The 27,826-nt window shown below is 42.9% G+C and overlaps 4 protein-coding genes across 22 annotated transcripts in view; 2 read left to right on the top strand and 2 right to left on the bottom strand.

Annotated features, from left to right (window-relative positions):
* Window positions 1–4,768, top strand: part of MBTD1 (mbt domain containing 1) — a 32,670-nt gene extending 27,902 nt beyond the window's left edge. For all 12 annotated transcript variants that reach the window (XM_051634938.1, XM_051634937.1, XM_051634936.1 and 9 more), the window contains one exon: window positions 786–4,768. In XM_051634938.1, the coding sequence (XP_051490898.1) occupies window positions 786–904 (119 nt within the window). In that variant the 3' untranslated portion in view covers window positions 905–4,768. The remainder of the gene's footprint in view (window positions 1–785) is intronic.
* Window positions 4,769–5,286: 518 nt separating this feature from the next.
* LOC127391807 (nucleoside diphosphate kinase) lies at window positions 5,287–7,981 on the bottom strand. The gene is made up of 5 exons (XM_051634959.1): window positions 7,745–7,981; window positions 7,224–7,356; window positions 6,554–6,655; window positions 5,939–6,051; window positions 5,287–5,536 (listed from the first exon to the last, which is right to left on the bottom strand). The coding sequence occupies exons 2-5, from the start codon at window positions 7,350–7,352 to the stop codon at window positions 5,419–5,421; spliced, it is 462 nt and encodes a 153-aa protein (XP_051490919.1). The 5' UTR covers window positions 7,353–7,356; window positions 7,745–7,981; the 3' UTR covers window positions 5,287–5,418.
* Window positions 7,982–9,789: 1,808 nt separating this feature from the next.
* Window positions 9,790–16,415, bottom strand: LOC127391805 (nucleoside diphosphate kinase A-like). 4 transcript variants are annotated; one of them, XM_051634953.1, is made up of 5 exons: window positions 13,334–16,411; window positions 12,068–12,200; window positions 11,440–11,541; window positions 10,609–10,721; window positions 9,790–10,274 (listed from the first exon to the last, which is right to left on the bottom strand). In XM_051634953.1, exons 1-5 carry the CDS (start codon window positions 13,696–13,698, stop codon window positions 10,157–10,159), a joined length of 831 nt encoding a protein of 276 aa, XP_051490913.1. In that variant the 5' UTR covers window positions 13,699–16,411; the 3' UTR covers window positions 9,790–10,156. The 4 variants fall into 4 exon arrangements, with proteins under 4 accessions (XP_051490913.1, XP_051490915.1, XP_051490916.1 ...); XM_051634955.1 differs by lacking the exon at window positions 13,334–16,411 and adding an exon at window positions 13,264–13,326; XM_051634956.1 differs by lacking the exon at window positions 13,334–16,411 and adding an exon at window positions 12,929–13,051.
* Window positions 16,416–16,682: 267 nt separating this feature from the next.
* The window catches only part of SPAG9 (sperm associated antigen 9), a 61,451-nt gene continuing 50,307 nt past the window's right edge, over window positions 16,683–27,826 (top strand). For 3 of the 5 annotated variants that reach the window (XM_051634628.1, XM_051634626.1, XM_051634627.1), the window contains exons 1-2: window positions 16,684–17,131; window positions 23,534–23,654. In XM_051634628.1, the coding sequence (XP_051490588.1) occupies window positions 16,826–17,131; window positions 23,534–23,654 (427 nt within the window). In that variant the 5' untranslated portion in view covers window positions 16,684–16,825. Of the gene's footprint in view, window positions 17,132–23,533; window positions 23,655–27,826 lie in introns of those variants that run through there. The other 2 variants (XM_051634625.1, XM_051634629.1) reach the window with 2 other exon arrangements.

Here is a 27,826-nt window from a genome sequence, read left to right as displayed (position 1 = left end):
TTTGTTTAAACATGGGAGATGACATAGAAAAATAATAAAAGAATAATCTAATTGTTTGTAACTTATCGTAAGGCTACTCACAGCAACAGGTTATAAAGGTTATTTTTCCTTTTTCTGCATATTTCTGCATTTCAGGATACATTGATATGCATATAAACTCTGCATTCAGTAGCTCAAAGCTTTAATACTCATTCATTTGGTCATAGAGAATAATTTATTATTGTATAATCAACCCTTTTATGTGAGTACTGCACCTTTAATGAAAGTCTTTGCATATTATATTTTCAGTGTTCATTGTGCTCATATTGATAATTATCACTGTTCATTAATGAAACTGGAAAAGTAATTGACTTTATTGCTATTCATAACATCTTGTTTTCTCTCAGATCTCATTTCTATTTTCTTTTTACAAAAGAGAGAGCATTTAACACTACAAGAAAGATGCTTTGTTTGAATGAAAAGGATCTTCTGGGATCTTAAAATTTTAATGATGTCTTGGGAAATCTTTGTCAGTGTTTTTCTGTGTCTCACATGGATGTTTTGCAGTAATTGGGCTAAGTAAAGTTCAAATATGTTAATTATGGAGCATAACTTAAGGTTAAATTTATGGTCAGAAAGCATCTGCTCTCTGTGGAATATTGAATATTAAAACACAACTCACTAAAATACAGAATATAAGAAAAGAAGAAATCTGGGATCTGTTGCCAATATAAATAATAAGTAAGTTTAAGGCAAAGTAGTACTTCTAGTTTTACAGATCTTTAATGTTCAACTTTTATTTTTAGTGACTTCATTGCAGCTGAAGGAGGAGTTGCTAGATGGAGAAGAGTACAGCTTCCTTCAAGGAGCATCTGATCAGGAAAGCAATGGATCTGCCAGTTACTACATCAAACAAGAACCATAAGGCAGCTCAGAAAAGTGAGGAGCAGAGTATTGGTGATAGGAAAAGAGCCTTTCTCCAAGACTGACTGATTTTGTTCCCACTTTGATGGTACAGTTCAGGTGACTGTACCTGGGGCACTTTGCTAACTGTAGATGAGTTAGACTCAGTTCAGAATTTTTTGGAAGGGCGGGGAAACTATTTTAGTGAAAAAGATTTTTCAATTTATTAAAAACAAAAATGGACACTTTTGTGTTGTATTTGAAGCTTTTGAAAGAATTTTGTAATATTTTCAAGTTCAGATTTATTGTTCATTGTTAACAAGAACTGAAATTCTAATTTTTTGGTAAGATTAAAGTTTAACTATAGCATGATTGTGGGAAGTGGTGGGAGGAAGATATAGTTGCAAATACAAATGAACTGTCATAACAAATGAACCTTTTTGGTACTAGTTGGGAGACGTTGACTCTTGTGAACTGCACTGGTCACTCCTCTGTTTTGTTTTGTTATTGTGAAAATAAGGCATTTGAGCCGTAATTTAGAGGCAGAAATTGTATGTGGAAGATAGTCCTGTAAAGCTCTACTCAGTGAGTAGCCCCAGTTGCAATGGAGCCATCACCTGAGGAGGATTTTAACTTTTCAAGATGTTTTTATTTAGCTTAAAATACTTTTTATATAAGATTTAAAAAAAAAAACCCACAAAAAAAAAGGTTCCTTGGGGTCTGATTGAGTGCCCATTGGTATCAGTAGCCTTGTCTCCATTGACTGCAGTGGGCATTGGATTGGGACTATGAAGCTCTTGTCTGTACGTGAATGTCTGTAGTCTTGGAATTCTTCAGCAAACGTTTACAGAGCCCTATGCCAAACTGGAACTTCAGAATATTCCCTCATTTGGAAGATTAGTTGTAGCTGTCAATTTAGACTGAAGAAGAGACTTAGGTGGACAGTAACTCAGGCCTCCCTTGGTAGTAGGAAGAGACTTCTAAGTAGTCTTCTGATTTTTCTTTCCCTTCAGAAAGACCTAGATGTTTCCTTGCCATCTTAAATATTTACTTTTGAACATTCAAAACCAATGTTCCACATGGTTTCAGGTGAGCTAAAAGGAGCCATACGTTGTGAATTTAAAAAAGAGGAATTCAGTTCTGCACAGCCTGCAATATTCTTTTCATGCTGCAATAGTGTAATATGGAAGTTGAGACTTGAGAACAGTGTAAATCATGTACTGTCTACTATCTGATTCATAAACTGGATTTGCTTATTGCCCGGAATCCTTGTGTCTCCAAATATCCTTTTGGCCTCACCTGCTTAACTGTCCAGATTTTTTTAAAGGCAGAAGTCATGTAAAAAGGTGAAAATGACTTACCAGTAAAACAGGAAGTATTTTAGCATCTTAGTAATTTGGATTTTATCTTTCCATATTTTTAAACTTTGTACATTTTTGTAAGTTATGTCATTCATGGAGTTGATTAGTAAAACGGTTCGTCAGCTCTGCAGAGCTGTGACTGGAAAAATGTGCATCAAGAGCTTTAGCTTTTACCAGTAAGGTTCATTAACTAAACTCTCAGGAATTAACTGCGTATGTTCTATAAGTGCTTCTGGGTCTTAGCCAGTCCCCTTCAGAGCAGTACAGTGATCATCTGACCATGAATTAGGGCTTAAAAAAATTAAAATTAGTAACATCTGTGTTCCTACAGCCTAAGAAATGTTATAAGGATATCAACCCACAGAGCCCTAGGAGACAATTTTTGTATATTGTTGTTTGAGCTAAAAAAAAAAAAATAGTGCATAGAAAGTTGAAAACCAGCAATTTGATTATTTTCTGAAATCTTGCTCTATCTTTGGGTACATAGTATTGGTAATATGCACAGGTTTACCTCATTCTATGCAAGAGGGGTTAACTATGTAAAGTTTTGTATTTACTACTGGAAGTAAAAAATGTCCTGTATAGTGTAGGAATGTCTGGAATTCTTTTCTCCCTTACTGGTGACATTTTCTTAAATAATGACCCCTTTTTACCAACAGCTTCTTATGTTGACAGAATCTGGTTATCAGATTATAAATATCTGTAACTTCAGGTGGTAAAGACATTTTAGCTCTCTAAAACAGCCACAAAAAAGACTCTGTCAGACTTGGTAGACATCAAATAACCTCTCAGATTCTGACCCACCCGTGACACTTATTTTGAACAGCCTGGATTGGAGGTGTAGTATTAGAGACCATTTGAGCTTTGATTACTTTTCCTTGTGTTCTTCACTTAACCTGCTGTAATTTCCAGCTCTGCAAGCATTGATTTTGGTTGGTAAGTATATCACTGTTGACTTTTTTTTTTTAATGCCACAACTTGCAGATTGTCCCAGTCATCCAAAACCAGGTCAGCGCAATCTTTATTGCTTCTCTCATCAGTAGTTTCTGACTACAGTAGAAAAATTGTTGCATTCATTTGTGTTTCATAATGTGAAAAATGAGGCTGGTAATGAGCAAGGTATATTGCCAAGTCGCTAAACCTTGGGCTTTTGTGTATGGCCCAGGCTCTTACCTGACTTCTGAGTTACAGTCTTTTGAAAGTCAAGAGGGAAAATCAGTGGCTTAGGTTGAACACACATCCTGTGCTGGAGAAATGCAAGACTCAGATTTGAAGTCTCAGTGTTTATAATGTTCTTTAAAAATAGGTATTTTATGCATTAAACACTAAACTACATGAGTTGACTTGCATTCTCCAGCTACTCGTGTGGCTTCCGCAGGAGCTGTGTGCTGAGACCAGTGGGTGAAATCTCTTTTGTGTTTCTGAATTGACTATTGCACAACTTAGGTCTATTTTTAAGTACAGTGAAATCTGTGCTAAGCAAACCACATGAAGAACTAAGTGAAGTCATTTGCTTAGGAGACTTTAAGGAGCAAAATTCCACCAGGCATTTACAGAATGGTCTCCTCAAAGAGTGGGTGTTTTCTGCTGACCGTGGTATCCTTCGTATAGGCTTCACTGCCTTTGTGAAACTTTTGTTAGAACGTGGCTCTAGGTCTTTTTACCTCTCCACACTAAGCCATGTTACTTGACTAAAAGAGCAGCAAAGTGTTGGACATCTGACATCTTCAGTGGGGTCAAGCTCATTTCAGAATTTGGCATAGCAGGTTTTACAACCGTAGGGTAGCACAAGTTCCGTACTTTACTTTGCAGCTACTCCTCTTCTTGCTAAAAATCTTTCTGCTGTTCTTTGATTTTATGTTAAATACAGCTCTTTAACCTTTTCCTTGCTGCATCTGAGGGAAGCTAAAGCAGTTATCAATTCCTTGTTCTACGGATACTAACACGGGTTTCAGTGTTTGTTTGTTTTTTTTATTGTTGTTGTTTTATGTGATGTGAATACCCTCTCCTGTCAATATTTGTACGATGGTGCTAATATATTTGGTAACAATCCTTTATGGGGAAGGGATTTTAAAAAACTGTGATTTAAACTGAATTTTTCTTCCTTTTAATTTTCGTATTTAAAACAAAGCCACAGCCGTTTATACAAGAAAGGCATCAGCTTTGGCTCCTGGGAAAAACGTTGGGGTGGGAATCAGAATTAAACAAATAGGGTTTTTACATCATTTCTGTATGTATTTGATATATAAGATCAATATCTGTACAAATTTAATCTTTTATTTTCTTGGTAATTTGTGTGGTTGATGAGAGAGTATTTAAAGCTTTCTCATGCAATGTACATAACCAAGTGAAAAAATGCTTTTGGAGAAATTAATGTTACTTTCATTTTTACGAGACTGCAGATTTCCAGCATGGATGTGAAAAGCATTAAAATTATAACTTTGTGTACAAGATGAAAATAATTCACTAAATTTGCCTTTTTTTACACAAAATAAAAATTATAAAAAGCCTTTTTTTTTCCTGAAGAGTGGTTGTTTTGTTTAAAAGGCACATGCTTAAATTGATTCCAGCTTGTTCCTTCCTTAAGAAAATGCCAACTAAACTACCCACGGTCTGTGAAGCCATTAATGTTTTAAGTAACTGGGTATGTTACTGAGCACCAATAAAGCATGAGAGCCTCCAAGCACAAAGTAATATGAGATGATGGCATTAGATAAGAAGAGCACTTGGCCTTGTATTTCAGTTGGTATTAATAGTTGTGTAGGGAGAGAAATTCTGTCCGGGGTAGCGCCACATGCTCATTCTAGTTCAGGTCTGCTACCTGGGAAGGAGGCTCAGCATCCCCTCAGCTGTCCCTCTGCAAGTTGCCTTGGCACAGCCGCTGGAGTATGTTTCAGTGGCCTGCAAAGCAACTTTGTAATGAAAAGAAGCCACCCAATTCTTTTTTTTTTTGATATACTGGTCCAGGGACATTTGTGTTAACCATTCCTTCTACAAGAAGAAAATACTGAATACCCAAGTGAAGGGAATGCACCACAAGCAATTACTTCATATCATCCATTTATTTAACAGTGCTGAAAAATGACTAAGATAACCGTGGTGATAATTGCTCCCAGGTCAATAGCTGGAATGAGATGATATGTTTAGAAGGCACAAATCCTTGTGGAAACTCATTTCACTCATAGATCCAATCATGTGCACAAGACTTGAAGTCAATGAGCTCAGCAGGTTTGAACCACAGGTTGATCTCCTTCTGCGCGCTTTCCACGGAGTCACTGCCATGGATGATGTTCCTGGGGAAAGAGACGGACCTTGTTTCATATAAAAACACTCGCAGCAATACAGTAATTCTCTATGCAAAAATTTGGATGAAGCATCTAGAGCTGCATGACTACTCCAGGTGAGGTGTTCAAATACCCTACTGTAGGAGCTAATTAAGCCGAGCAGGGGGACTAGGGCTACTTGACTACAACAACCACTGATTCTGCCTGGTCTTACATGAAGCTCTGATGAGGAGCTGGGTGTCAAAAAAAGTCAAGTTTTGCACCAAACCATTTTTTTAGGTAGCAGTTATGGATTGTGACCTGCAAATAAAATACCACCAGACTAGCATTATCTACCAACTTTGACTTAGAGTAAAAGACTAGCAACATTGAGGTTTTTAATCTCTACTGATATAAAGGCTGGGCACAAACCTTCCTACTTGAATACAGAAGTCACCACGGATAGTACCAGGCTTAGAGTCTGCAGGGTTTGTCTCCCCTAGCATTACTCTCCCAGTTTTAACCACATTGAGTCCTTCCCATACCTTAAGGAGAAAAAGAGAAACAAATCCTATTAATTCATGCTTACACAAAATACCACATTAGTCTTGAATAGTAACTTACACTTTGTAAAGAAACAAGGGCTCTTCCACCACAAAAATTAACCTGGCCCAGATTGTTTCTTAGGCATGTAAAGACCAAGGGGAAAAAAAAACCACAACAGTACATACACTGGAAGTCCTTAGAAATCACTCTAGTAAAAGGGGTATTTGACCAAGCCTCAGACCTTTTTAGCCCAAAACAAAAGATTATTTGATGCAGTAGACTGGCTTTCAGGATTTTTGCTTAATCAATGCTAAGCATTTTAATATGCATTTTATATGTGCACACTTTTCTTCTTGTTAATAATTTCCTGATTGTCTTAATTTTGGTTTTCTTTTGCCACTATCAGAAATGGGTGGTCTGAAGAAGTGTTTCTGTAAATAATTTAGCGTGAAACAAAGACACTCCAGATAGGCTTAAAGGAAAAGCAAGCCACTCACTCACCATGGCCACAACAGGTCCAGAGCTCATGTACTTAACCAAATGAGGAAAGAAAGGTCGGTCTTTCAGGTCAATGTAATGTTGTTTGAGAAGGTCTTCAGAGGCCTTTAAAAGGACAGATGTAACATTAAGTAGCACTGTCAAAATATACCACAAAAGGTGTTACAAGTGTCAAACTACAGCACTGGTGACTGGACTCTGATATTACTAGCAGTTCCTGCAATGCTGCTGTGGGTTTCAGTGACAGTTCCCAACGCAGAATCAAAGGAGCTCACAATGCACCAACTGTCTTTGTGTCAGCGTTAGGAGCTGTCAGTCACTGCTCAGCATTATGGCAGTCCCCTGCTACCAGCTGAACGCGTTATGTCTGGATGATGTGACTTGATACAACCTTTCGGTCAAGGTCATTTCGGCTCAATCAATTAGTCTGCAATTAAGCCATCTGAGCAAGTTTTGTTTCTTTGGGAAACGGCAGAGATGCAAGGTTTGGGCTTGACAAGGCCGGGCCTGCCGTGAGATGCAGTGCTTCCCGCTGGCGCGCCAACTCAGCATCCCATTCCCGTTCTGATGCCGGAAAAGCCAGGCAGGAAGATCTCTTTACGGAAGTACCTATTCCAGCAGGTGAGGGGGAAGCCTTTAGGGCAGGGCCGGTTCCCCGGGCGCGGAGCTTTACCTGCACGAACTTCATGCCCACCAGCCGGAAGCCCTTCTGCTCGAACCGCTTGATGATCTTTCCCACCAGCCCCCGCTGGACCCCATCGGGCTTGATGGCGATGAAGGTGCGCTCGGAGTTGGAAGGCATGGCGCTGGGGGCAGAGGGGCGGGCAGGGCTGAGCCCGGGCCCCGCCGCCCCCCGGCCGCGCCTCAAGGTCGGCGGCAGCCGCTGCCCGCCCCGCCATGGCGGCCGCCCCGCCCGGGCCCACGTGGCACCGGGCTGGCCTGTTCTTCCCCCGGGCCCAGCGGCGCGGGGTCCTGCCGCGCTCAGCCCGCCGGGCCCCGCTCCCGGTGCCCCGCTCCCGGCCCCCCGCTCCCGGGCCCCCGCTCCCCGCCCGCCCCGCCGGCCGAGGCCAGGCCCGCAGGCGCCCGGGGACGGAGCGGCCGCTCCGCCATCAGGCGACCGCCCGTAGCGCGGCCCGCAGCCCCTCGGCCTCACCGAGCGGACCGAACGCCGCGGGGACCCGGCCGCCGCCTCACCTCGCCGGCTCCCCCGCCGCCGCTGCCACCCGCACCGCAGCCGCCGAAGGAAGAGGAGGAGGAGGAGGAGGCGGGCGGCCGCCAGATCCCCCGCCCTGCGCAGAGGAGGAGCCGCCCGCCTTGCGGCGCTTGGGGGCGGGCCGGGGGGGGCTGGGGGCTCGCTTGGCCAGCCCGGGCTGCGGCGGGGCCGGTTCGGCCGGCGGGCGGTTGCGGTTCCGCTCCCGCAGCGCCCGGCCCAGCTGCCGCCGCTCCCTGGCAGCCCGCCCGGCGCTGCTGGCCCCGCTGCGGCCGCACCTGCCGCCCTCCCCTCCGCCAAAGCCGCCTTGGAGGGTCATTCGTTTTCAGTTGCAACAGCGGGGGGTTAACTCGAGCAGCCCAGTCGTCACTCCCAGCTGCGTGAGAGGACATCGCTCCCAGAGAAGAGCTGCGGGGCCGCTTACCGTCTGTAAGCGCGGGGAACGCGGCTTTTGATGAATATGCAGAGTGTCAAAACGCAGGTGTAAAACTCCACAATTCCTTCACAACGAGAATTAGGAAGAGAAAATACTTGTTTATTATGTTTACTACTTGGTACTTTGCTAATTTACAAAACACGTGTTATCTTCCGGAGCAAGTGATAAACCATCACTGCAACTCTTCATGCCACAGAAACAGCCTTTGCAGTATTTCTGCAGTCTCCTCGTGGTGGGTCACTTAGAAAAGGGAAACTGAACGTGCTCAGTCAGACATCTCAGATGTCCAGTACTGAGTTTCTTCAGAGAGATGCCAGACTTCACCTCTTCTCAGTCTCAACACATAAGAAATACTAATCAGTAGCTTTCTGACAACACCCACACCTCCAGATAACCCAAATTTCTCTGTTTTGTAGCAAGCAAATCAAGAAAAATAAACTTCAAGTAGTCCTTCAAGCAAAAACAGCACCAGGAGACTACTCATCACATGCACAGGTTTGTCATATATTCCCTTTTCTCTAACAACCTTTAATTATTTGTCTTCTATAACTGAATATTTTCAGAAGAGAAGCTAACAACCTCACCTAAGTTTGGTAGTTAGGGAATTTGTTCTCTTTCCTTATATTCGTTAATCAGTCCTGAGACAACAAAAGCCAACATCATGAGAAAGCCCTTTTTTTTCCCCACTTCTGAAACAGCAAATACTGTTTTATTTTGCACCGTCTCTGTTTAGGAGTTAGATATCTTCATAAAGTATCATAAGCATTGAATTCAGAATTCAATGCACAGTTTATTATTTAAAAGAAGAACTCCCTAGAGGAAAAAAATCTAGGATTTTGAGCAACTAAATGTCATGAAACCCCTGTTTTTAATAGATGAAATGTTGCAGGTCAATACATAATATTGACCCAAACACATTTCTTGTTCCTCCTCCAGTGGAGCTAGGGAGTATTTCTTGCTAAAAATCTCTGCAAGAGGCTGAAAGTTTTCTCAGATAGAACAGACAACTCTACTGAAACACACTGAGCATTACTAGGACTGTATTTCTCTACATGATTAAATAAATTTTTAAAATGATCCTAAAGTCACTTCTGAAATATCTTATCCAAGAACAGCTTGATTTGTAATTCCATCTAGTAAGGACAGACCACAACAGAGAACACAGTTACATTACCAGCTGTTCAGCCAGGGAAGCAAACACCACAGTTGCTCCGTGCAGCTCCGGGCTGCTGCAGACAAGTGGCTGAAGGTAGATTTCCCTTGTCCATCCTCACATTAATCTTCTTTTCACATAAAAGGGCATTTCAAAAAGCCTGGCCTATTAACCCTTCCTTAAAATGCTAAATAAATCCTGGGGGGGGGGAAAGGCAAGTTGAAATGGTGTCAATCTCGAGGAAAGGTCCCATTTCAATGGGCTCTGTGTGCAGGCACAGCATCTGCTGCACAGACATCAGCCTTTTTCTGCAGCCCTTTCGGGCAGGGGGATTCACTTGATGTCACCTTCAGTCCTCAACATTTGGGCACACTGTCGATTTACTTGCATACCACCAGCTCTCCCCTAACATTTTAACAAAATTAATCATTGACACTAAGTCATTTGCAAATTTATTCACCAAATAAGTTTTACCGTTGTGGGTTTTTTTTCTATTTACCAAAATATCCTCTTTTACTACAGAGTTTTTCAGGAAAATATATGTATTCTGTATCATTAACAATTAATGGTTTACTTTAGTCTCATACCTCTCACCCTCAGGAGCAGCTTTTTTTAAGTACAATTCCATCTCTAGCTTGACAGCTTTTTAACCAAAGCAGCAGCAAACACTGGCTATGTTTATTATCCACAACAGAGCAATCTCACAGATCTCTGAGACAGGTTTCTATCAGTTCACATGATGGGAAATAGCTAGAGACTAGCAGGTGTTAATAGACAGGAAGGATATTAAAAGGTATAGGCTCAGTTTTAGCCATAGATCCATTCATGAGCACAGCTTCTGTAATCAACCAGTTCTTCAGGAGTGAACCACAAATTGATCTCCGTCTCAGCACTTTCTACAGAATCACTTCCATGAATGATGTTCCTAGGAAAAGAAGAGGTGGATACAGAAGTAATATAATCCTCAAACTCAAAGCAAAGCAACCTTCCTTTTTTGAAGTGGTTCCTGTTATGTAGAGAAGTTGTAGTAAATGTAAAGTAGTAATAGGCACAGAGTACACAGCCCCTGCTTTGCTCATCATTTTGTCAGTGGGGAAGACCACAACTTGACTTCCATCTTTAGATAAAATTGCATAGGAATAGGAAATGGCAACTCCATGCATCAGATAGAGAAGAATGGAACACAGTTCCTACACGTATCATGACATGCCACTGGACATTTGGTGTCTTTAGATTATATCAATAGTTTTAAAATATACCTTCCAACTTGAATGCAGAAGTCACCACGAATAGTGCCAGGCTTTGAATCAAATGGATTAGTTTCCCCCAGCATCACTCTTCCAGTCTTAATCACATTAAGGCCTTCCCACACCTTACAAAAAATAAAATCCATTGAGGTTATTAAATCTTAGCAGTAGATAAGGTAGCAAGAGTTAATCATACCTTCCAGAATTACTCAGTGCTGCACATCATGGCACAAATCACCATCTGATTATTGCTAGTAGCAAGACATATTTTATCTCCAATTTTTCTGTCAGATTCTTGAAGCATCTGTGCCCTTCCGCACAATACCTCTCCTCATGAAGGATGGGAAGAGAACAGTTGTCAATCTCCATCTGGTTAACAGCCTTACAAAGCTGTCTGCTCACTGAAGATCTAGACCTCCAGCTCAACTATATGGCAGATACACTATCAAGGAAAAACAGAGAAAATCCCTTCTAATGAAGTTAGACTGAAAAATCTTTTCAACGTTATTATAGTTTAGGAGTATAGTAAAAATATTCCACCATCATTTTGCAGCATGCTTAATACATGGCGTTTCAGAGTAGGGTTTTGTGCAGGTTTAGTGTTTCTGAAGGTCCCTTTACTCCTACCCTCTTTCTTAACATAGTGACTCAAAGGAGAGAAAGATTATGAAAAAATAAAGAAAACAGGGTTAACAGTACATCTTCCCAATTACAGTATTTCAATCTAGGTTTTAAAATCCTTTGAAAAGTGAACTAGAATTCAATAGGGAGCACAGTCTTACTGCAGGTAAGCCAATTAAACAGTACATTTTTCTTAGCCAAGCTTCACTTCTAAGAACTCACCATAGCTACAACAGGTCCCGAGTGCATGTACTGCACCAGGCCGTCATAGAACGGCCGGTCCTTCAGGTCAATGTAGTGTTCCCTCAGAAGGTCCTCAGAGGCCTGCATTAAAAAGCCAACCAACCAACAAAAGCTTACTGTAAGAACTTAAGAGCATACTGAAATCACATAGATTAACCACAGAGCACTATTAATCCCGAAACTTGCACGCACTTGAAAATTCAGCATTTCTAGCATCTTCCTAGAAGTACTTTCGTTTGATATGAATTTAGACTGTTTGCTTTAACCACAGCTGAACTTAGAAAAGCATCTTTCGCTAGCATAGACAGCTTATGTGACCTGTTATTTCTTGAAGATATTCAGAGATGTTTCTTAGGTATAGGATATACCTAGAAGAAAAATTCTCTTCAGACCAAGGACTTCAAGTTACTAAAATTAACATGATTAACATGTCTAAAGCATTTAGCCAGAGCTGGGAACTGGAACTTTTCCAAAATATTCAAAGACTTCTCAAAAGTTCAGGTTTAATCGTTCTGGAGACTAGAGCTGTCAGTACAGCCTGCCACTCTTATTTTAAGGCTGCACTTCAGGTGAAAAAGGAGAGATCCACAAAGTGAGGAAAGCTTACGTGTATAAATTTCATGGCCACCAGTTTGAATCCCTTCTGTTCAAACCTCTTGATGATCTCTCCCACCAGTCCCCGCTGGACTCCGTCGGGCTTGATGGCGATGAAGGTGCGCTCCGAGATGGAGGCCATTGTCCTGAGGAGGGGGGATGAAAGTCCTTATTCCAGGACTGACAGGCAAGTGCAATCACAGCTCTGCATCGCGTGCAGTGTCAGCTGTTATTATAATTAAATCACATCTGAAGGTCATCAACTCATGATCTGATCTGATGAATCAATCACCGTCTGTGGGTTTTCACAAGCGCAATACAGCACCAAGTTTAAAACAGGGTGCCACAAATGGAAACAATAAGCAAATACTAAAAGCAGAAAAGCTCTAAGTGGAACGGAGGGTAAAGACTGTCACAGACACACCTCAAAGTGCAGCACGGGAGGCTGCTCCCTGCAATTTAGGGTGAAGTAGGCTGAATAAACCCATATGCATAATTTTCACCTGTAAACCAATATTACCGCGGGTTTGTTGCTTTTTGTTTTGTTTTGTTTTGTAAGGTTGTTTTGCTGCAAGCGCGTGTCTGTGCGTGCCGGTGTCTGTGTGTACGGGTAGGTACGGCCGCACACACGCCCCACACGCCAGGGCAGCCCTCCCGGGGAGCACGTCACCGGGCACCGCGGGATGCAGAGCCGCCGTCGCTCCGGAAACAAGAGAAAAGCGCTGAACCGGGTTCAGCCCCTGCCCGCGGTGCGGTGAGGCGGGCGGGCGCAGGGAGGCCCTTCCCTCCGCCCCGCGCAGCCGGGGAGTCCCCGGTGCCAGGAGACCCCCTCGCCCAGCCCGCAGCTCCCACAGCAGCCCCGTTTCCCCCTCACCTGCTGGCGGTCCCGCTGGCTCTGCGGGCCCGTGGCCGCGGCCGCCCCGGCCAAGCCGCGGCTTAGCCCCGAGCCGCCCCCGCGGGGCGCCCGGTTGCCATGGCGACGGCGCGGCGGCCTCCCGCCTGCAGGGGGCGCCGGGCCCGGCGCTGCCGCCCGCGGGTGCCTCCGTCCCAGTCCCCCCCGCCGGGGTCACCCCCGCCGTGTTGGGGCTCCCCCGCCCCGGGACCCCTCCGGCAGAGTCAGCCCGCACCCTCACTCCTCATCCGCTAATGGGATTTGGGTCCCTGCTCCCTTTCCATCCCCCGCTGGCGGCCCCGGCCTGCTCGCCCGACCTCCCGCCTCGTTCTGTCATCTTCAAGTTTCCTCTTTTTATTTCCTTTGAGAAACGTGAAGATAAAACACCTGGACTCCCGAGTCCTTGCATCTGCAACACGTCCTGCTGAGAGGAAATCCGTGCCTGTCCTGCCTTTGTTTCTGAAACTGGGATGAACTTCCTGGGTTCTATTCCCTGGCTCTTCTTGAAGCCAAAATAACTTGGATTTCACTTCCCTCTGGGCAGGACTCAGCAGCTGCTGCTGAACAGGAGTAAGCTCAGCTTTTTGATAGCATGATTTTCCTGCCTTAGGACCCCATTTCTTCGCTACAATCTTGTCACACATCCATGTCTGACTTCTAGTTCTGGTAGGAGAATCTGACATAAACACCTGCTCAAACAACCTGCTCACTAGTATCCAAAGGTCTTTTTTTTTTTTCCCAGGTATGATCATACTATGATGTACTAATTTTTCCAAGGTGTCTGATTTAATGAAAGATGTTTTCTTAAAAAAACACAGCACTGTACATTCTAGCAAGTCCCCCTCTAACTTATTTTGGACTTAGAATTTCTGCGTATTCTCCTAATAATGTCAATCCACTATACTCTGTTGTTTCAAAACACATTAAAGATGTTTCATACCACTAAAATAAACTCTAATGCTGTAGCCCTTCCGCATTAAGTCAAAATAGTACTTAATTTTAAAAAGGTCTCTAGAAACAGGATGTTTAGAAAAATACTCACATAAAAGCAGCAAAAGGACATCTATTTATAGCCTTGCTAAAACTGTCATTTAATGATTACAGCTTAGCCCTTGCCATAAGGTGGGCAAGCACTGTCTGCAGCTTTACCATAGTGCTGGGTGATCTTTGCCAAGTCTTTTAACCTCATTAAATAAGGGTCATCTTTGTCACTTTTGAGATTAATCCATGATTAGCAGAGCACATTGTGCATTATATAGCCATGAACCACCACAGAAGCACATTTCCTTGTTATTTTTAATGTATAAATGAGCAGATTTTCAGCTAGTTGAAAATTCTACCAAAATTACCAGATTACATTGAAAATTACACTTTTACCTACAATGCAAAGAAGTCATCAGTTTAGACAAATCATTTCCTAAAAATTGACTGATCATGGGGAGAGGAAGACCAGCAAAGTCTTCAATGACTGAAGTATAATTACTGAGCTCAAGTCGTTTAGCCATTACTTAAACCCAGCAGAGATTTTTAACACAGACCTAAGGCAAAAGACTGTCAAAGTCTCCAAACTCCAGGAGAACTTAAAACACACCTCCTAGATTTGTCATGTTGGCCACAGCTTTATAATGACCTCAGCTAACAGCCTTTCCCTGTAGCATTCAGAACATTTGGGGAGCTCCCATGGGGACTTGTGTTTCGTGATGTGCACCTCCCGCTTCTTATAACCAGGCTTGTAAGCCCCACATGGATTTTTGCTCCTGGCTATACTGCTCCCCACTAAGCTAAGTATTGCTAACATTCATCTGGTTTTAGCCTAATTTCTGTTGCACTTTAAGATATGCAGCACCACAGAATTAAGCTTTTACAAGACTTTCTTCCTCTGGGTCAAGTCCCAGTTAAACTCTTCTGACCCCACACTGATTCAAGGGCTAATTTTCTTCCCTGGTAAATTGCAAATCAATTTACTTTCAAATAAACTGTTATTTCTAGGGATAGGGAATATAATTTCTCTTATTACCTAGAAAACTAATTTATTTTTCAGGCAGTTCCTTCCCCAAGAGTATGAATGGCATTTTACTTGAGTAGTTACCACAGCCAGCCACTGCCTACAAGCTACAAAGACAATGATGCTACCAGGTTTCTTTGTGCTGCTTCACAGGCTTGATTAGTTTACTAAATTGACAGGTCATCAAGGTCCCTTAATCTCCTGGCAAGCAACTAGGATATAATTCCATATGTTGTTCTGTTTTTAATCCATCCTTGAGTTTCTAGTCTCACACTGACTGCAAGGGGCACATCACAATATGTGATCACAATGGAAAGACTGTAAATAAGATACATTTTTACACCACTTAAAATTTGGCTCCCAGGTAATTTTTCTGTTGTCTTTTTACATACTTCTTTTATCCATGTTAGAAACCCCCAGGGGACTAGAAATCAAGCAGAAGCACAAATGGCTCTCTTCTACCTGTCCTCTGCAGTCTGACTGCAACTCCAGTGGCCACAGCCTGCCTGTTCAGTCATGGACTCACTCCAGCTGTGCAAGCAAACTACATCCATCAATTCTGCTAATAGAAACAGGATAAAAATAGCCTACCCTGAGGGACCCTTCCCTTAAAGGCTGTCAGCAGACACCTTGACCCATTTTTGTCATCTGTCAGAAGGAACATCTTCTGAGCTAATGTATTTGTGCATTTAGCCACATATGATGGCAAAAACCATCAGACTCTGCATAGAAAAAGTGAACTCTGCTGTAATTCAAGATGACTGGTATTTTTATCCTCACAATAACCTGCAGTTGTTTAGAGCTGCCCTCACATTATGCAGTGTTACACATGAATAATGTGGCGAGGCCTAGGTTGAAAGTCCCCTGCAGTTACACACAGCCTGCCAACCTTGGCCTGAGAGCAGAAGGGAGCTGCCTCTCAGCTGTGGCTGTTTGCAGTCTTCCTACAAGATTTATTCAAGCTCAGTAAAAAAAACCCACACGTCAATAACCACCACTTCAGCGCCTCAGACTGAGGTGGGTGGGAGACAACGTATGACCTAAAGGGAGAGAGAGATTCTGAAAGGCAGCTTCCCTCCTGCCTCAAGATTGTGATCTGTGGCAGGCAGCAGACACAAAGGGTAAGTTTTTCTGAGTGGACAAGTGCTAAAGAGAAATATGGATTTAAAAAGAAGTACTTTCATAGGGATCATTTCCAAATCACTGCCAGGAGAACTCCGCTTGAGGAGCTTGCCTCTGCGGGAGCAAGAAATAAACAATACCGCTTTCATCTGAACTGTCAGCATTTCCTTAAATCTCCCGTTCAAAGCGATGAAGATTTACTGCGCAGTCCCCCCCGGGCTCCTGCCCCGCCGGAGGCCGCGTCCGCGGGCCGGTGGGTCCCCGCAGGCCTGGGCGCCGGAGCTCAGCCTTCTCCAGCTCCGCAGCCCCCCGGCCGGCTCTCCGCCACGGCCTCAACCTCTTCCTGGAAGCGAGTACCCTGCCCGAGGGCCCCGCAGCCTCCGCCACCACTACCGGGCGCCTCGGCTTCTGCTCCGGTATCCCCCAACGTGTCGCGGACACCCGGGGCGAGGAAGGGCGGGCACCCGCCACCTCCGCACCTGCCACCTCCGCACCTGCCACCGCACCCGCTACCTCCGCACCCACCGCCCCGCCCCGTCCCGCCCCGCCAGGCCCCGCCCCCCCGTGACGCGGCGGCCCCGCCCCGGCGCGGCGGGTGAGGTCAGTGCCGCGCGCCAGGGCCGCTCTCCGCCCCCGCCCCGCTCGCCCGGGCTGCAGGCAGGCCCCGCCGCAGAGCCAGGAGCAGGCGCCGGGCCGCGCTGAGCTGCTGCCGCCCCGCCGGGCCCCGAGAGGGAAGGCGCTCGCCGGCAGCCATGGAGCTGGCGGACGGCGTGGTGTACCAGGAGGACCCCGGCGGCCCCGGCCCCGCCATGATGTCGGAGCGGGTGTCGGGGCTGGCGGGCTCCATCTACCGCGAGTTCGAGCGGCTCATCGGGCGCTACGACGAGGAGGTGGTGGCCGAGCTGATGCCGCTGGTGGTGGCGGTCTTGGAGAACCTGGACTCGGTGTGCGCCCACAGCCAGGAGACCAGCGTGGAGCTGGAGCTGCTGCGGGACGACAACGAGCAGCTCCTCACGCAGTACGAGCGGGAGAAGGCGCTGCGCAAGCAGGCCGAGGAGGTGAGGGCGGGCGCCGGGCCCGGGGGCTGAGGCGGGAGCGGAGCCGGTGGAGGGCGGGGGCCCGTTCCCGAGGCGGGCGGCGGCTCCGGGCTTCCTCCGTGGAGGCGGGGGGACTTCCTGCTCTCGGCGGCAGCCGGGCCGCCTCCCCCGGGGGCGGGGTGCTTGCGGCAGCGGGGCCGGGGGTGCCCGGGGCTGGCTCCTGCGGTTCCCATGCGAGGAGGCCCCGGGGTGGTGGTGGTGGGGAGGGGGCTCCTGTCTCAGGGGTTGGGTGACACCGGGTGACGAGTTCAGGTCGCGACGTGTTTCTGGGAGGGCGGGAGGCCGGGGCCGCTCCGCTGACACGGCCTCCGGCGCCTCGGAGGAGCCGGTACCCGCCGCTCTGGGCAGCGCCGTGCGGCCGGTGAAGGCGGCCCGTGGCAGGGCTCTGTGGCTTGTGCCCACCCGTCCTCTCCTCGGCGTGGCTCTTCCTGGAGGACTCTTCAATAACTCCCCGAAGCGCTGGTCTTCCAGTCAGCAGGTCCACAGAAGACAAGCGGCACTGCTGTGCAGAGCACATGCGGAACCGCGGACTGTCTGCTCTGCTTCCTTTCCCGCTGGGTTTTCTCGGCAGCGGGAGGTGGATTGACCGTTTCAGATCAGTTATAAAGAGTATTTACAAAAAATAGCGAGAATGCATTGCAAAAAATATGGCAATATGTGCTGTCTAGACTGAAGGTCTCAGAGTTAGTGTGTAAAAGCTGCAGGTGGTGCATCCTGTCCAGTGACATCTCCTCTGACTTTGGATGTTACTACAAAAATTGAAATAAAAATACTTAAGCATAAATAAGCATGTGAGGCATTGTTTTCTGCAGGATTATAAAGCAATACAATAGAAAGCAGCTCTGTAGGATAATTTCCTCCAGCCCATTGTCATCCAAACTCCTGTAGGAAATTGGATTGACAGCATTATCTGTAACAGAACAAGCCTTCTTATAAGTCTATTTCCAGACTCTGTGTTCTGTGCTTATCTCTGTGGTTGTGCTTACCCTCTAAATTGTCCAAAAATCTTACGAATCATGATACTGATGGCAAAGGCAATATTGACAGCGAAAACTTGATTTGAAAAACATTAGCCCTGTGCAAATATTTGTGTACATTATGGCAATAAGTGATCAAATAATGTTGTCTGCAGATTGTACCAGTACTTTGTTAGTTTGTTTCCAAGTAGTGTGGTTTGAACAGTGTCCTCCCAGCTTCTGGACCAGCAGAGCCTTCATCCTCTTGGTTGAGCGTGTAGTTTGTTTGACAGTGCTTTAGGGACTATGTCTGGGGACTGTTGCTGTAAAAACCTAATCACTAGTTATGACACAAGCTGCACTTAACAGGCTTTTTTAGAAAATGTTTTTATTAAGAGAGTAAGAGCCTGATAAATATTTCCTGGACTGACTCATGGAGAAATCAATCAGGCTTAAACACAGGCAGCACTTGTCAGTTTGAAAAAAGCAGGCCTTGGGCAGCAGAGTAGAAACCGTAACAGTACAATGAAATAGAATACGGCGTTAATTGTGGTGCTGTGGCTCTTCAGGAGCTGCACATTCTCAGGTTGGTAGTGTACTTCACTGCCATCTCCATTTCTTTGTCTCATGATAAATTAACTTGAGGGGACAAGCATTCTGCAGCCTAAAAACTAGTACTCATGCTGCAGGACAGCTTGCTGATGCTTTTCAAAGTGCAGTTAGACCCAAGACTGTCCTTCCATTGGAAGTGCAAAGGACATCTTTTCGTTGTGTGCTGAGGCCAGGTATGCTGCGCATATGTGAAAATGTCTGGCATACCTAAAGCATGCCATGATCATGTGTGTTATTCAGGCTTGACTGTTGCAACCATTTTGTTTTAAATGTAGAGATAATCTGATGGGTGTGGTATGGTTGAAACAAAAGGAGGGAACATGAATATGGCACTGTTTTTCTTGGACAACAAGTTATTGGCTTGGTGTGTTTCTTTCCTTTCTCTGTGGAGGTTGTTTGTGTTATTTGATAGCAAAATGGAGAGTTTAGACCTGCTAAGTTCTATATTCTGTGTCATCTGTTTTGATTGTCCTGAAGCATTAACAGACCTTCCTTGACTTTCTGCTTGCTGCTGTAGGAATTTTTATTTGCAGTAGTATCTTGATGAATAATAATAGCTTACTATTTGAATAGGAATCTCCTTACACCATTGTCCTAATTTGCCCCCTTTATTTCCTACGCTTCAGAAGTGTTACTAAAGAAACATCTTGAAAGCTATTGCCTTTGGACTTCTGTTAGAGTGACTTGGGAAAAAATAAAATTATTTCATAGTTCTGGGCCTAGTTCTCAGTCCTGTAGGTAACAGTTGTGATCTTTTTTGTTGCTTTGAAGTCACTTGTCTGACTTTTAACATGATACGTTCTGTGATAGAGCTGAAGAGAGAGAGGAACCAGCTCTTCTGCTGTTCTGCTTACAGTTCTGCATAACTTATCTTCCCACTTAGTGACTCTTAGGCAGTGTGCCCTGTCACAAAGAAGTGGGAGAGAGGAAGAAGGATTTGGGGTTCTGCTATTTTATACACCAGGAAGTTTTACTTCTGTAGAAGTGTACTGCTCCATACCTGCAGGTGTGTGGCAGAAGGGCTTTTGTGTGGAGTTGGAAACAGGATAAAAATCTTCTCCCTTTAGCCGTGTCAATGTTCAATACGTGGTTGCTACTTTTGCAACCATGAAAAAGGGTTTGCCACCATGAGAATTAGTTTTAAGTGTGAACTTGGTGGCTGCCTTTTCTTACTGTTCCTGGAGTTAACTTTCTTCCTTAGGATTGTATTTTAAATAAACACTTGGCAGTAACAGTTTAAGTATTTTTTCATGTACACAAAAACCTTGCTAAAACAGTGTACAATTGACTCTGTTTTCAGTTACATATCTTTTTATCTGTCCCAAGTCCAGCTGAGCTGGCTTCGTAGTTAACTTTACCACCTCCAGGAGGAACAAGCCATTGGCTGAAAAGCTGTTGTCATTGCAATAGAAGTTACTGAAGATTATGTCATAGGGTAATAAAGGCTGACAAGTAGGTGGAACCCTGACATCAGATATGCTTCATATTGCACCTGGATTGTGTGATGGGGAAACAAAATAAAAGGGAAACAGATGATGACATAAATATAGGAAGAAATATTTCATTTGGCTAGTACTGTATTAGTGAGTAAATGGTGATATGCACCAGGCAGGGCTCCATATGTGTGTGCTGTGCTCCTTCATTGTGTAGTCTGAGTTCATGTTTATTGCAATGATTATTGCTGTAAACTCTAAGTAGATTTAAAATTGATTACATAAAGACTTCTGAAATGTATTTCTGAAGTACTTTTTCATATTTCCTATTGTAGTTCTTTAAGAACAGGTTAGACAAATGTCTGTCTGAAATGGCATGGTTGATACTGCCTGGAGAAAATGGGAAGGATTAAATGGGAGTTGCCAAACATAGTTTATGGAGGTATCACAGGCTTGGGTTTCAGTGGCAGGCACATGCAGAAGGAGGCATGCATCATATCCTGTGCTTACACCTCATTAAATAAGAATCAAAATTAGGGTCCAGACATCAACACTGAACATCAGGGCCTTGAAACAAGATGACCTTTTCAGGACTATTCTGGCCATATCTTCTGTAATCTTGCAGTATTTGGTCTGAGTGCTCTAAAGATGTGCTGATGTCCTTCAGCTGGTTCTTTAAAAACAGACAAACGAAAAAAGAACCAAAAAATCTCACTTCCTGATAGACTTGTAAGATGCGGCTTTATGGCCTAGACAGGTTGTCACTTAACATGAGGAAAGATAGATTTTTGTCTGCCTTGTAACCAGTATCTTGGGTTGAAGTAAGAGAATGTCTAGTATCCATATATTCAGTGGCTAACATGTTCCTACATATGCAGCTGCATTTATGTTAATCAGTGCAGAGTCCTTTAATATGTGTCTCAGCCTATCCTTGACTGCTGTGGTGGTTTATCTGACTAGTCCTTCCATCATAGTCATACAGGCTTAGTCAGGATGAGATGATCAGTTTCCTGGGGCTCTGCCTGTGTTAATACCATCACCAGAAGGAGAGATGAAACAAGATAGAAACATTCAAAGCCTAAAGGACTCAATCCATTACTTGATCTGGTTTAGTTTTCAGCAGAGGAAGACAAGTTACCTGGCACTAATTTATTAAAATGCCTTGAAAGAGATATAAATTAAATTCTTACTTTAACAAAATGAAGGTAAACTACTGTTAAGATAACAAAGCCATTTGACTTTAATACAAAACTAGTTTTAATGCTTGCAGCTGAAGAACTTGAGAGGAAATACAAAATATCTATCTTTAGTTTCATGAGTAACAATGACATTGATGGCTCTGAACGGGTGTTTATTCAACAGTATAATTGTCACTGGCCTTCTGCAAGTCTTGAGACACATCTGACTTTGGGAAACCATCAGAGAAGCAACTAAACAAAGATGTTACAGTTTCATAATTCTTTCATGTTTTTTCATGTTTAATTTAACAAACCATGTTTTTCTTCAGCCCCAGTGCCAAACTTGTGTCAAACTTTGAAGCCCTTTTAAATTGGGAGTCTCGTAAGAATATGCCAGACGTGACTTGGATCATTAATATAAAAGTGGCAGAACTCTTGTATCACTTATAATGAAAGAGACATGAGGCAAGTTTAAAGTTTGAGTTTTTCAGTATTACATTGACAAATTAATATTTCCGATCTTTGTGGTGAGAGGGTAGAAAGACTTTTGTACATCTGCTTCAGAAGCAGGAGAACTCATTTTAAATCACTGCACCCGAAGCGGTGCTACCTGGGCCGCTTCAGTTGGTTCTCAATTGTTTCATGATTTAGCTTCAGGCACAGTCATATGAACACCATGCCTAGTCCTGTGATAGCCATGGAGATCTCATGTGAAAGGAGCTCTTGTTCCACTTCACAGATTTGGATGCATTTCCATTTGAAGTAATTTTAAAGCAAAACTTCTGATGACATGACTAAACTGAAGCTCTTCTCATAGGGCTGAGAGTTTCTGCTTTTGGGAAAGCTGTAAAACACATTGGCTAAAACTTCATAGTAGATTAGCAAAAAATTTTTCACAGGAGTGGTTAGACACTGGAATAGGCTGCCCAGGGAGGTGGTTGAGTCACCATCACTGGATGTGTTTAAGGGTTGTTAGGATGTGGTGTTGCTGGATGCGGTTTAGGGAAGAACTTTGTAGAGTAGGATGATGGTTGGACTCGGGGATCCCAAGGGGCTTTGCCAACCTGAATAGTTCTATGATTATTAAAAGTTGTGAGCATTTGAAATATTTTTCCCACTATGTTTTCCTAGCATTACATAGGAAAAAAAAATATATTCAAATCAATGATAACATAAATATTTTTCATTTTACTGTCTCCCCTTTCTCTTAGCTTCCATGTGGTACCCAGCTGCAGCTTGTTTTCTGATCCTTCAGTTATCTTGGATGTTTGGGGTTTTAGTTTTTTCTGCAAAGGCTTTGTTCAGGTGGGCTTTCCCTCTCTGTACAATGAGCCCTCTGCCTGACTTGTGTTTGTGGCCTTGCCTTCTCCCTGCAATGCAGAATTGACCAAAGACATCTTTGGTTATTCGAAGTATTCTTTGTGCTACCAGTACCCACTACATTTCTTAATTTTTTGGTTAAGATAAATAGCAGTTTTAAAAGCGTAATTTTTAGCTTTAATGATGAAGTATTAACTTGAATGTTACAAAATGTGAACACTGATATAGATACATTAGTGAACTCCAGAACACTCAGACACAAAGTTGATAAACCAAGGCAGCAGAAGAGGTGGTGATCAGCCCGAGTGCAGAGTGCCCATAAATAGTTTTCTATGCAGCTGGCAGATTGTAGGAGGTGGCTATTAAATATTTGATGAAGCTTTAGCATTTTATAACCTATCAAATGGTAACAGAAATTGTGTGAAATAAAACCTTATAATGTTGGTTGGCGTTATTGTTGCCATGTCCCTACTGCAGTGTCTGTACCTCTGTGGCTCACAGGTGAAGATACAATTGAGTCAAATCTAAAAACACCAGGGTTTTCTGTATTCACATGTAGTGTTGGCAGGCAACTGCATAAAGCTGGGAAAGAATGAAATAATTCATATTAATGTTAGTCCCAACCAGGCTTCTCTGAAGTAGTTGGCACTTACTTGATAGTGATTATACAGAGCAACCAGGGTGACATACTTGACTGATGGACACTGGACTAAAATAGTCAGTGTCCTTCATCCTTACATGTGAACTGTACATCTGTTGAGAGAAACAACTTTGCTCAGGCTGTTAAAAAAAATATCTGTAATTAATTGTTAAAAAAATCTGTAAGTAATTGTCGAGTCTAACTTCACTTTATTTTTTGTTTAGAAATTCATTGAGTTTGAGGATTCTCAAGAACAAGAGAAAAAGGACTTACAGACCAGGGTGGAAGCTTTAGAATCACAAACTCGGCAGCTTGAACTAAAAGCAAAAAACTATGCTGATCAAAGTAAGTAAAATATATTGCACTCCCTTTAAGTGACATTAGTGCATTTTAAATTTCATTAGTAAAATGAGAGTACATGTGCTAAATATCTGTGCTATCCAGTTCCTGTATTTTCACAGACAACTGGGTTTTACTCTTGTGCAAATGTATTTTCTTCAGAATTAAGGCAAACAAACTAGATACAAGCTTGTGACTCTTGATCTGATTAATCTGTTGTTCTGTTCCTACTTGTTGTTTTGTTTTCCTTTTAGACCATCTTATTTTCATGTTTAGCAACTTTTTCAGGAGATATTCAGAACTTATTCCCTTGTTAGTGATCATAAAATAAGCTAACTTTCTTGCCATGAATCTGTTGCCTGTGATAAAAGTAAATGTAATCTTCAGGTTTAGAAGTACTACTGGGATGAAAATCCCATTGATACTGATTCTTACTAGCTTTTGTATAATTTCTGCTCAATTATTTATTTCTGTGAGGTATTTAGGTTTTACAGGAAGAGAGTTTAGGAAAAAACTCTTGAACTTTTAGAGATGTTCTATGTAATTTATGAAAACTTGTGTAAGTTTTGGAAAAAAATAACAATGACCAATTTTCCTGAAATACTGAAATTCACATTACAATGTGAATATATTGTAGCTTAGACATTCTCCTGGGCTGCTTGTTATTGAGGGTACATAGCCAATGAATTCCATCACTAGTTTTTCTGCTTCTGGTTTAGTAAAGGGTAGGGGAGAAAAAAATACTCAAACCCACAGAGATCTTCTCTTGTTTCATCTCCCCCACCTCACAGTCTTAAACTGAAGATGAAAGACCTGTGCTGCTAATGATGGATTGATTTAATTTTTTTTGCTGTGAGTCTGTTAAAAATGTAGCAAAGGTTATGAGTTTTGTTTTCAATTAAACATTTCAGCACAATGGAGAAATAATTATCAATATGAATGAATGTGAACATTTTGTCAAGCTTCTAAGCTAACTTCTATTGATGTAAGATGAGCATTAGTCCAGGTTAGTTAATATACAGCTTTTATTGCAGGGCGAGACAGAAATGTAAAGTAAGGCTGTATCAAGCCTGATGAGTTTGAGATAAGATCAGTTTCTAAGAGCAGAGTGCCAGTTGTCAACATAGCCTCTTTTCACTCTTCTTTCTTCCTTTATTTCTGCTTGGCTGCCTTTCCTGCCCATAACACAACAAGTCACAGCTCTCTTTTTCAACTTAAGGTGTCATAATCTTCATGTGAATTTTAATTTTCGGTGGCATGAGTAAGTCTGTATAGCAGAATAGAAGTATTAGTGCTCTGGTGTTAAGCTAAGTGTAGGTGGCATGGCAGAGCTGAATTTTTCTGGAATTTGAATGGTTTTGAATGCTGTTGGCAAATCTTGGTGGCCTGCAGTTGTTTAGGTCCAGTGCAGTTAAAATATTCTCACATTCTATACAGACAGTGGTAGAGGAATACTTCAAGAAGTCTTTTCTACTGAAAACAAGGATGATTGTAGAGGCTTGTTTCAGAAATGCTGCAGTTCTTGTGAATGGAAGTGTCTGTGTTTAAAAGCAGCAGAAGAGGGGAAAAGAAAACACTGGAGCAAGAGTTGAGTGGTCTGTTTTGGTAACAAAGGGCACTGTTTCCAGAAGGCCTGTGCTCTAAATCCACAGCCCAAACAACTTGGTAATGGGAGACCCTGTATTCTGACAACAGGATTATGGTGTCAAGATTGCATCATGTCATATATGCCATTACTTTTTCTGTTAATACAATTAAAAGCACAAAGTAGTTGCTCAAAAAAGAAAAATCATTTGAATTCCTGGCAATGTAAGTGGCAGCACACCTGGCTGTATGAAACACCATTTTAGTATTGGTTTAGGAATCTGCTCTTGTTATAATTTTTTTGCCTTGAATATTAAGTCGCCAAATATATGTTTGAATTGAAACTTGTAATTACATGATGTGTATGTATATATATTTATGTGTGTATTATAATAATGAAAGTGTTTGCATGAGAAACTCAATTGTTCCCATAAAACCACTGATGCTTGGGTAGAACTTTTTTAGTAAGAAATAGTGTTGTTGAAAAGAGTTATAATAACAACAAAGTTCTGGTAATCTTTTTATTGGAGAAAAACCTCTTGTGGTGGCAAAAAGTGTAACTTTGGAGCAACAATAGGGCTGTGTTGTATACTGAATTTTTTTATTATTTGAGTGGCTAAGTTGTCTGGGACAACATGAGTGTTACAAAGATTTGACATGCTGCTGATGCAAAGCAGGATCAAAGGAGACACAAGCACAATTGTTGAACACCTAATGAATATTATACAAGTGAGCTGGTTTCTTTTGAGCTCTAAATTTCTAGGGTATGGAAGCTGCACACATCCTAGAAGCAGTCTAACTACTACACTGCCTTGTTTTCTGCTTTATAGGCAATGCAATTTATATCTCCTGCTTCTTTTAGACTACTTCATGGGCTGTATGCTTTTTCCTCAAATTAGCAAGGCCTGAAAGAACAAGTTTTGTCCATTTAAAAGTTTCTACACTTGAAAATCATCCAATCTGGTCATTTAGTGAAGACTAGTTAGCTTGGAAAGAGGGCAGCTCTTAGGTTACATGGTATATTTCAGCATGATTTTGTGTGCTTAATTTTTAAACATGCCTGCTCAGCACAGTTGCTGAGAAGTCGTAGTTTTACGATGTCCTGAATTGTGCTTGGTTTTGCTGTCTTAGCAACCATCACACTAAAAAAAAAATAAATTCTTTCTTTACACTTGAATTCATCGTGGGGGGTTATATTCGTAGCCACATATTCAACCAGCTAGGTTGGTATGAATCTGCTGATTGAAATTAAAGAAGTTAAATAAGAAGTTTATTTTGTCAACTGTTTGTGAAGTTTGTGGGCCACTGACTTTTCCCTGGGTTACAAATCTAAGCAGTTGCTGTCAGCTGCCTCTAAGGTGGGTGAACTACCATGCTGTGCTCTTTCATAGGAGGAAACAAAAGGAGAGGTGACAGTATGACCTGGTGGCACTGCTGGGAGGTTGTGAGCCACCATTGATGATGAAATCCTGACTTCAGGAGCAGATGCGCATTGAGTTACTATCCTAGGGTGATGTACAGCACTCAGTCCTGCTGTGTGGTAGGTTGTGGTGGTTGCCTAGGTCTGGTTTGCTGGCAAAAATTTGGCAACATGTTGCCAACAATTTGGCATATGTTGGTAAACGCTGCTTAAAGAAGAGCAGAGATGGAAGGATTTGTGACTTCTCTTTTGAGTGAAGGAATGTGATGCAGTGGTGTGGCTCTCTGGCCCTCTCTTGTGTCTCATTTTGCACTGCTGCTCTTCCCTGTAACTTGCCATGGTTTGCCTGTGCTGCTGTGTGTTGATTGTCAGCATTTTCCTCTGCAGGGAACAGAGGAAAGGCAGCACCATGTTCTCAGGGGCTTGGGGCTTGTAGAAGTTAAAACAAATTAAATGTCACAAAGTTCCTGCAGATTTCTCTAGGGATTATGTTGGTACAGGTGGAGTTTTTAGCTCTTGCTGTCAATCTTTAGCAAAACTGGGTGTGAGCTGATGTCTTTTTTTGGCTTTATGACTTGACTAGACTTTCATGGATTTTTTTTTTTCTCAACAGCAGAGGGCACCTCTGAATATTGTGGAGGTGTACCAAGCATGGAAATGCCAGGTTTTTAAAAAATAAAAGGTTAATACTTAAATTCTTTCCCTTCTCTTCCACTTCAATGATGTGTCTGAGGCATACACTAGTCCTTGATATTAAACATTTCTTAAAGGAGCTAGAGTATAAATGACTTTCACATTATTTTAAGAATTTGTGATGAGGCTCCTGGCTTGCTTATATTAGTTTGCAGCATTAAAATGTTTACAACTTCAACCTTGAATCTGGAAGACTAAGCTCTTTGGGCTGATGAAGACTTGCACTAGCAGCGTGCAGCTGGCTTGTCCAGCAACCTCCACAGGCACATGATGCTGCTTTGGGTTCTGCTTCGTCTCCAGTTACCAAAGGGATCAGTGCCCTTCAGTGCTCACGTGGTGTGCCTCTGAATCCTGTGGGGGCTCAAGAGGTTTAGTTTACTTGCCTTGTTTGCCTCCCTCTTTGGGAATGTCAGTTCTTTTTGTGTATGGCAGGCTGTGAGTTAATTACTTTTTTTTTGGAGTAAAAGACAATTGTAGTTTG

The sequence above is a fragment of the Apus apus genome, chromosome 17 (assembly GCF_020740795.1).
Source record: "Apus apus isolate bApuApu2 chromosome 17, bApuApu2.pri.cur, whole genome shotgun sequence".
In the NCBI taxonomy this organism is placed as follows: Eukaryota; Metazoa; Chordata; class Aves; order Apodiformes; family Apodidae; genus Apus; species Apus apus.
The sequence above is the reverse complement of the archived record's forward strand: the minus strand, read 5'-3'. Positions and strand labels throughout refer to the sequence as shown.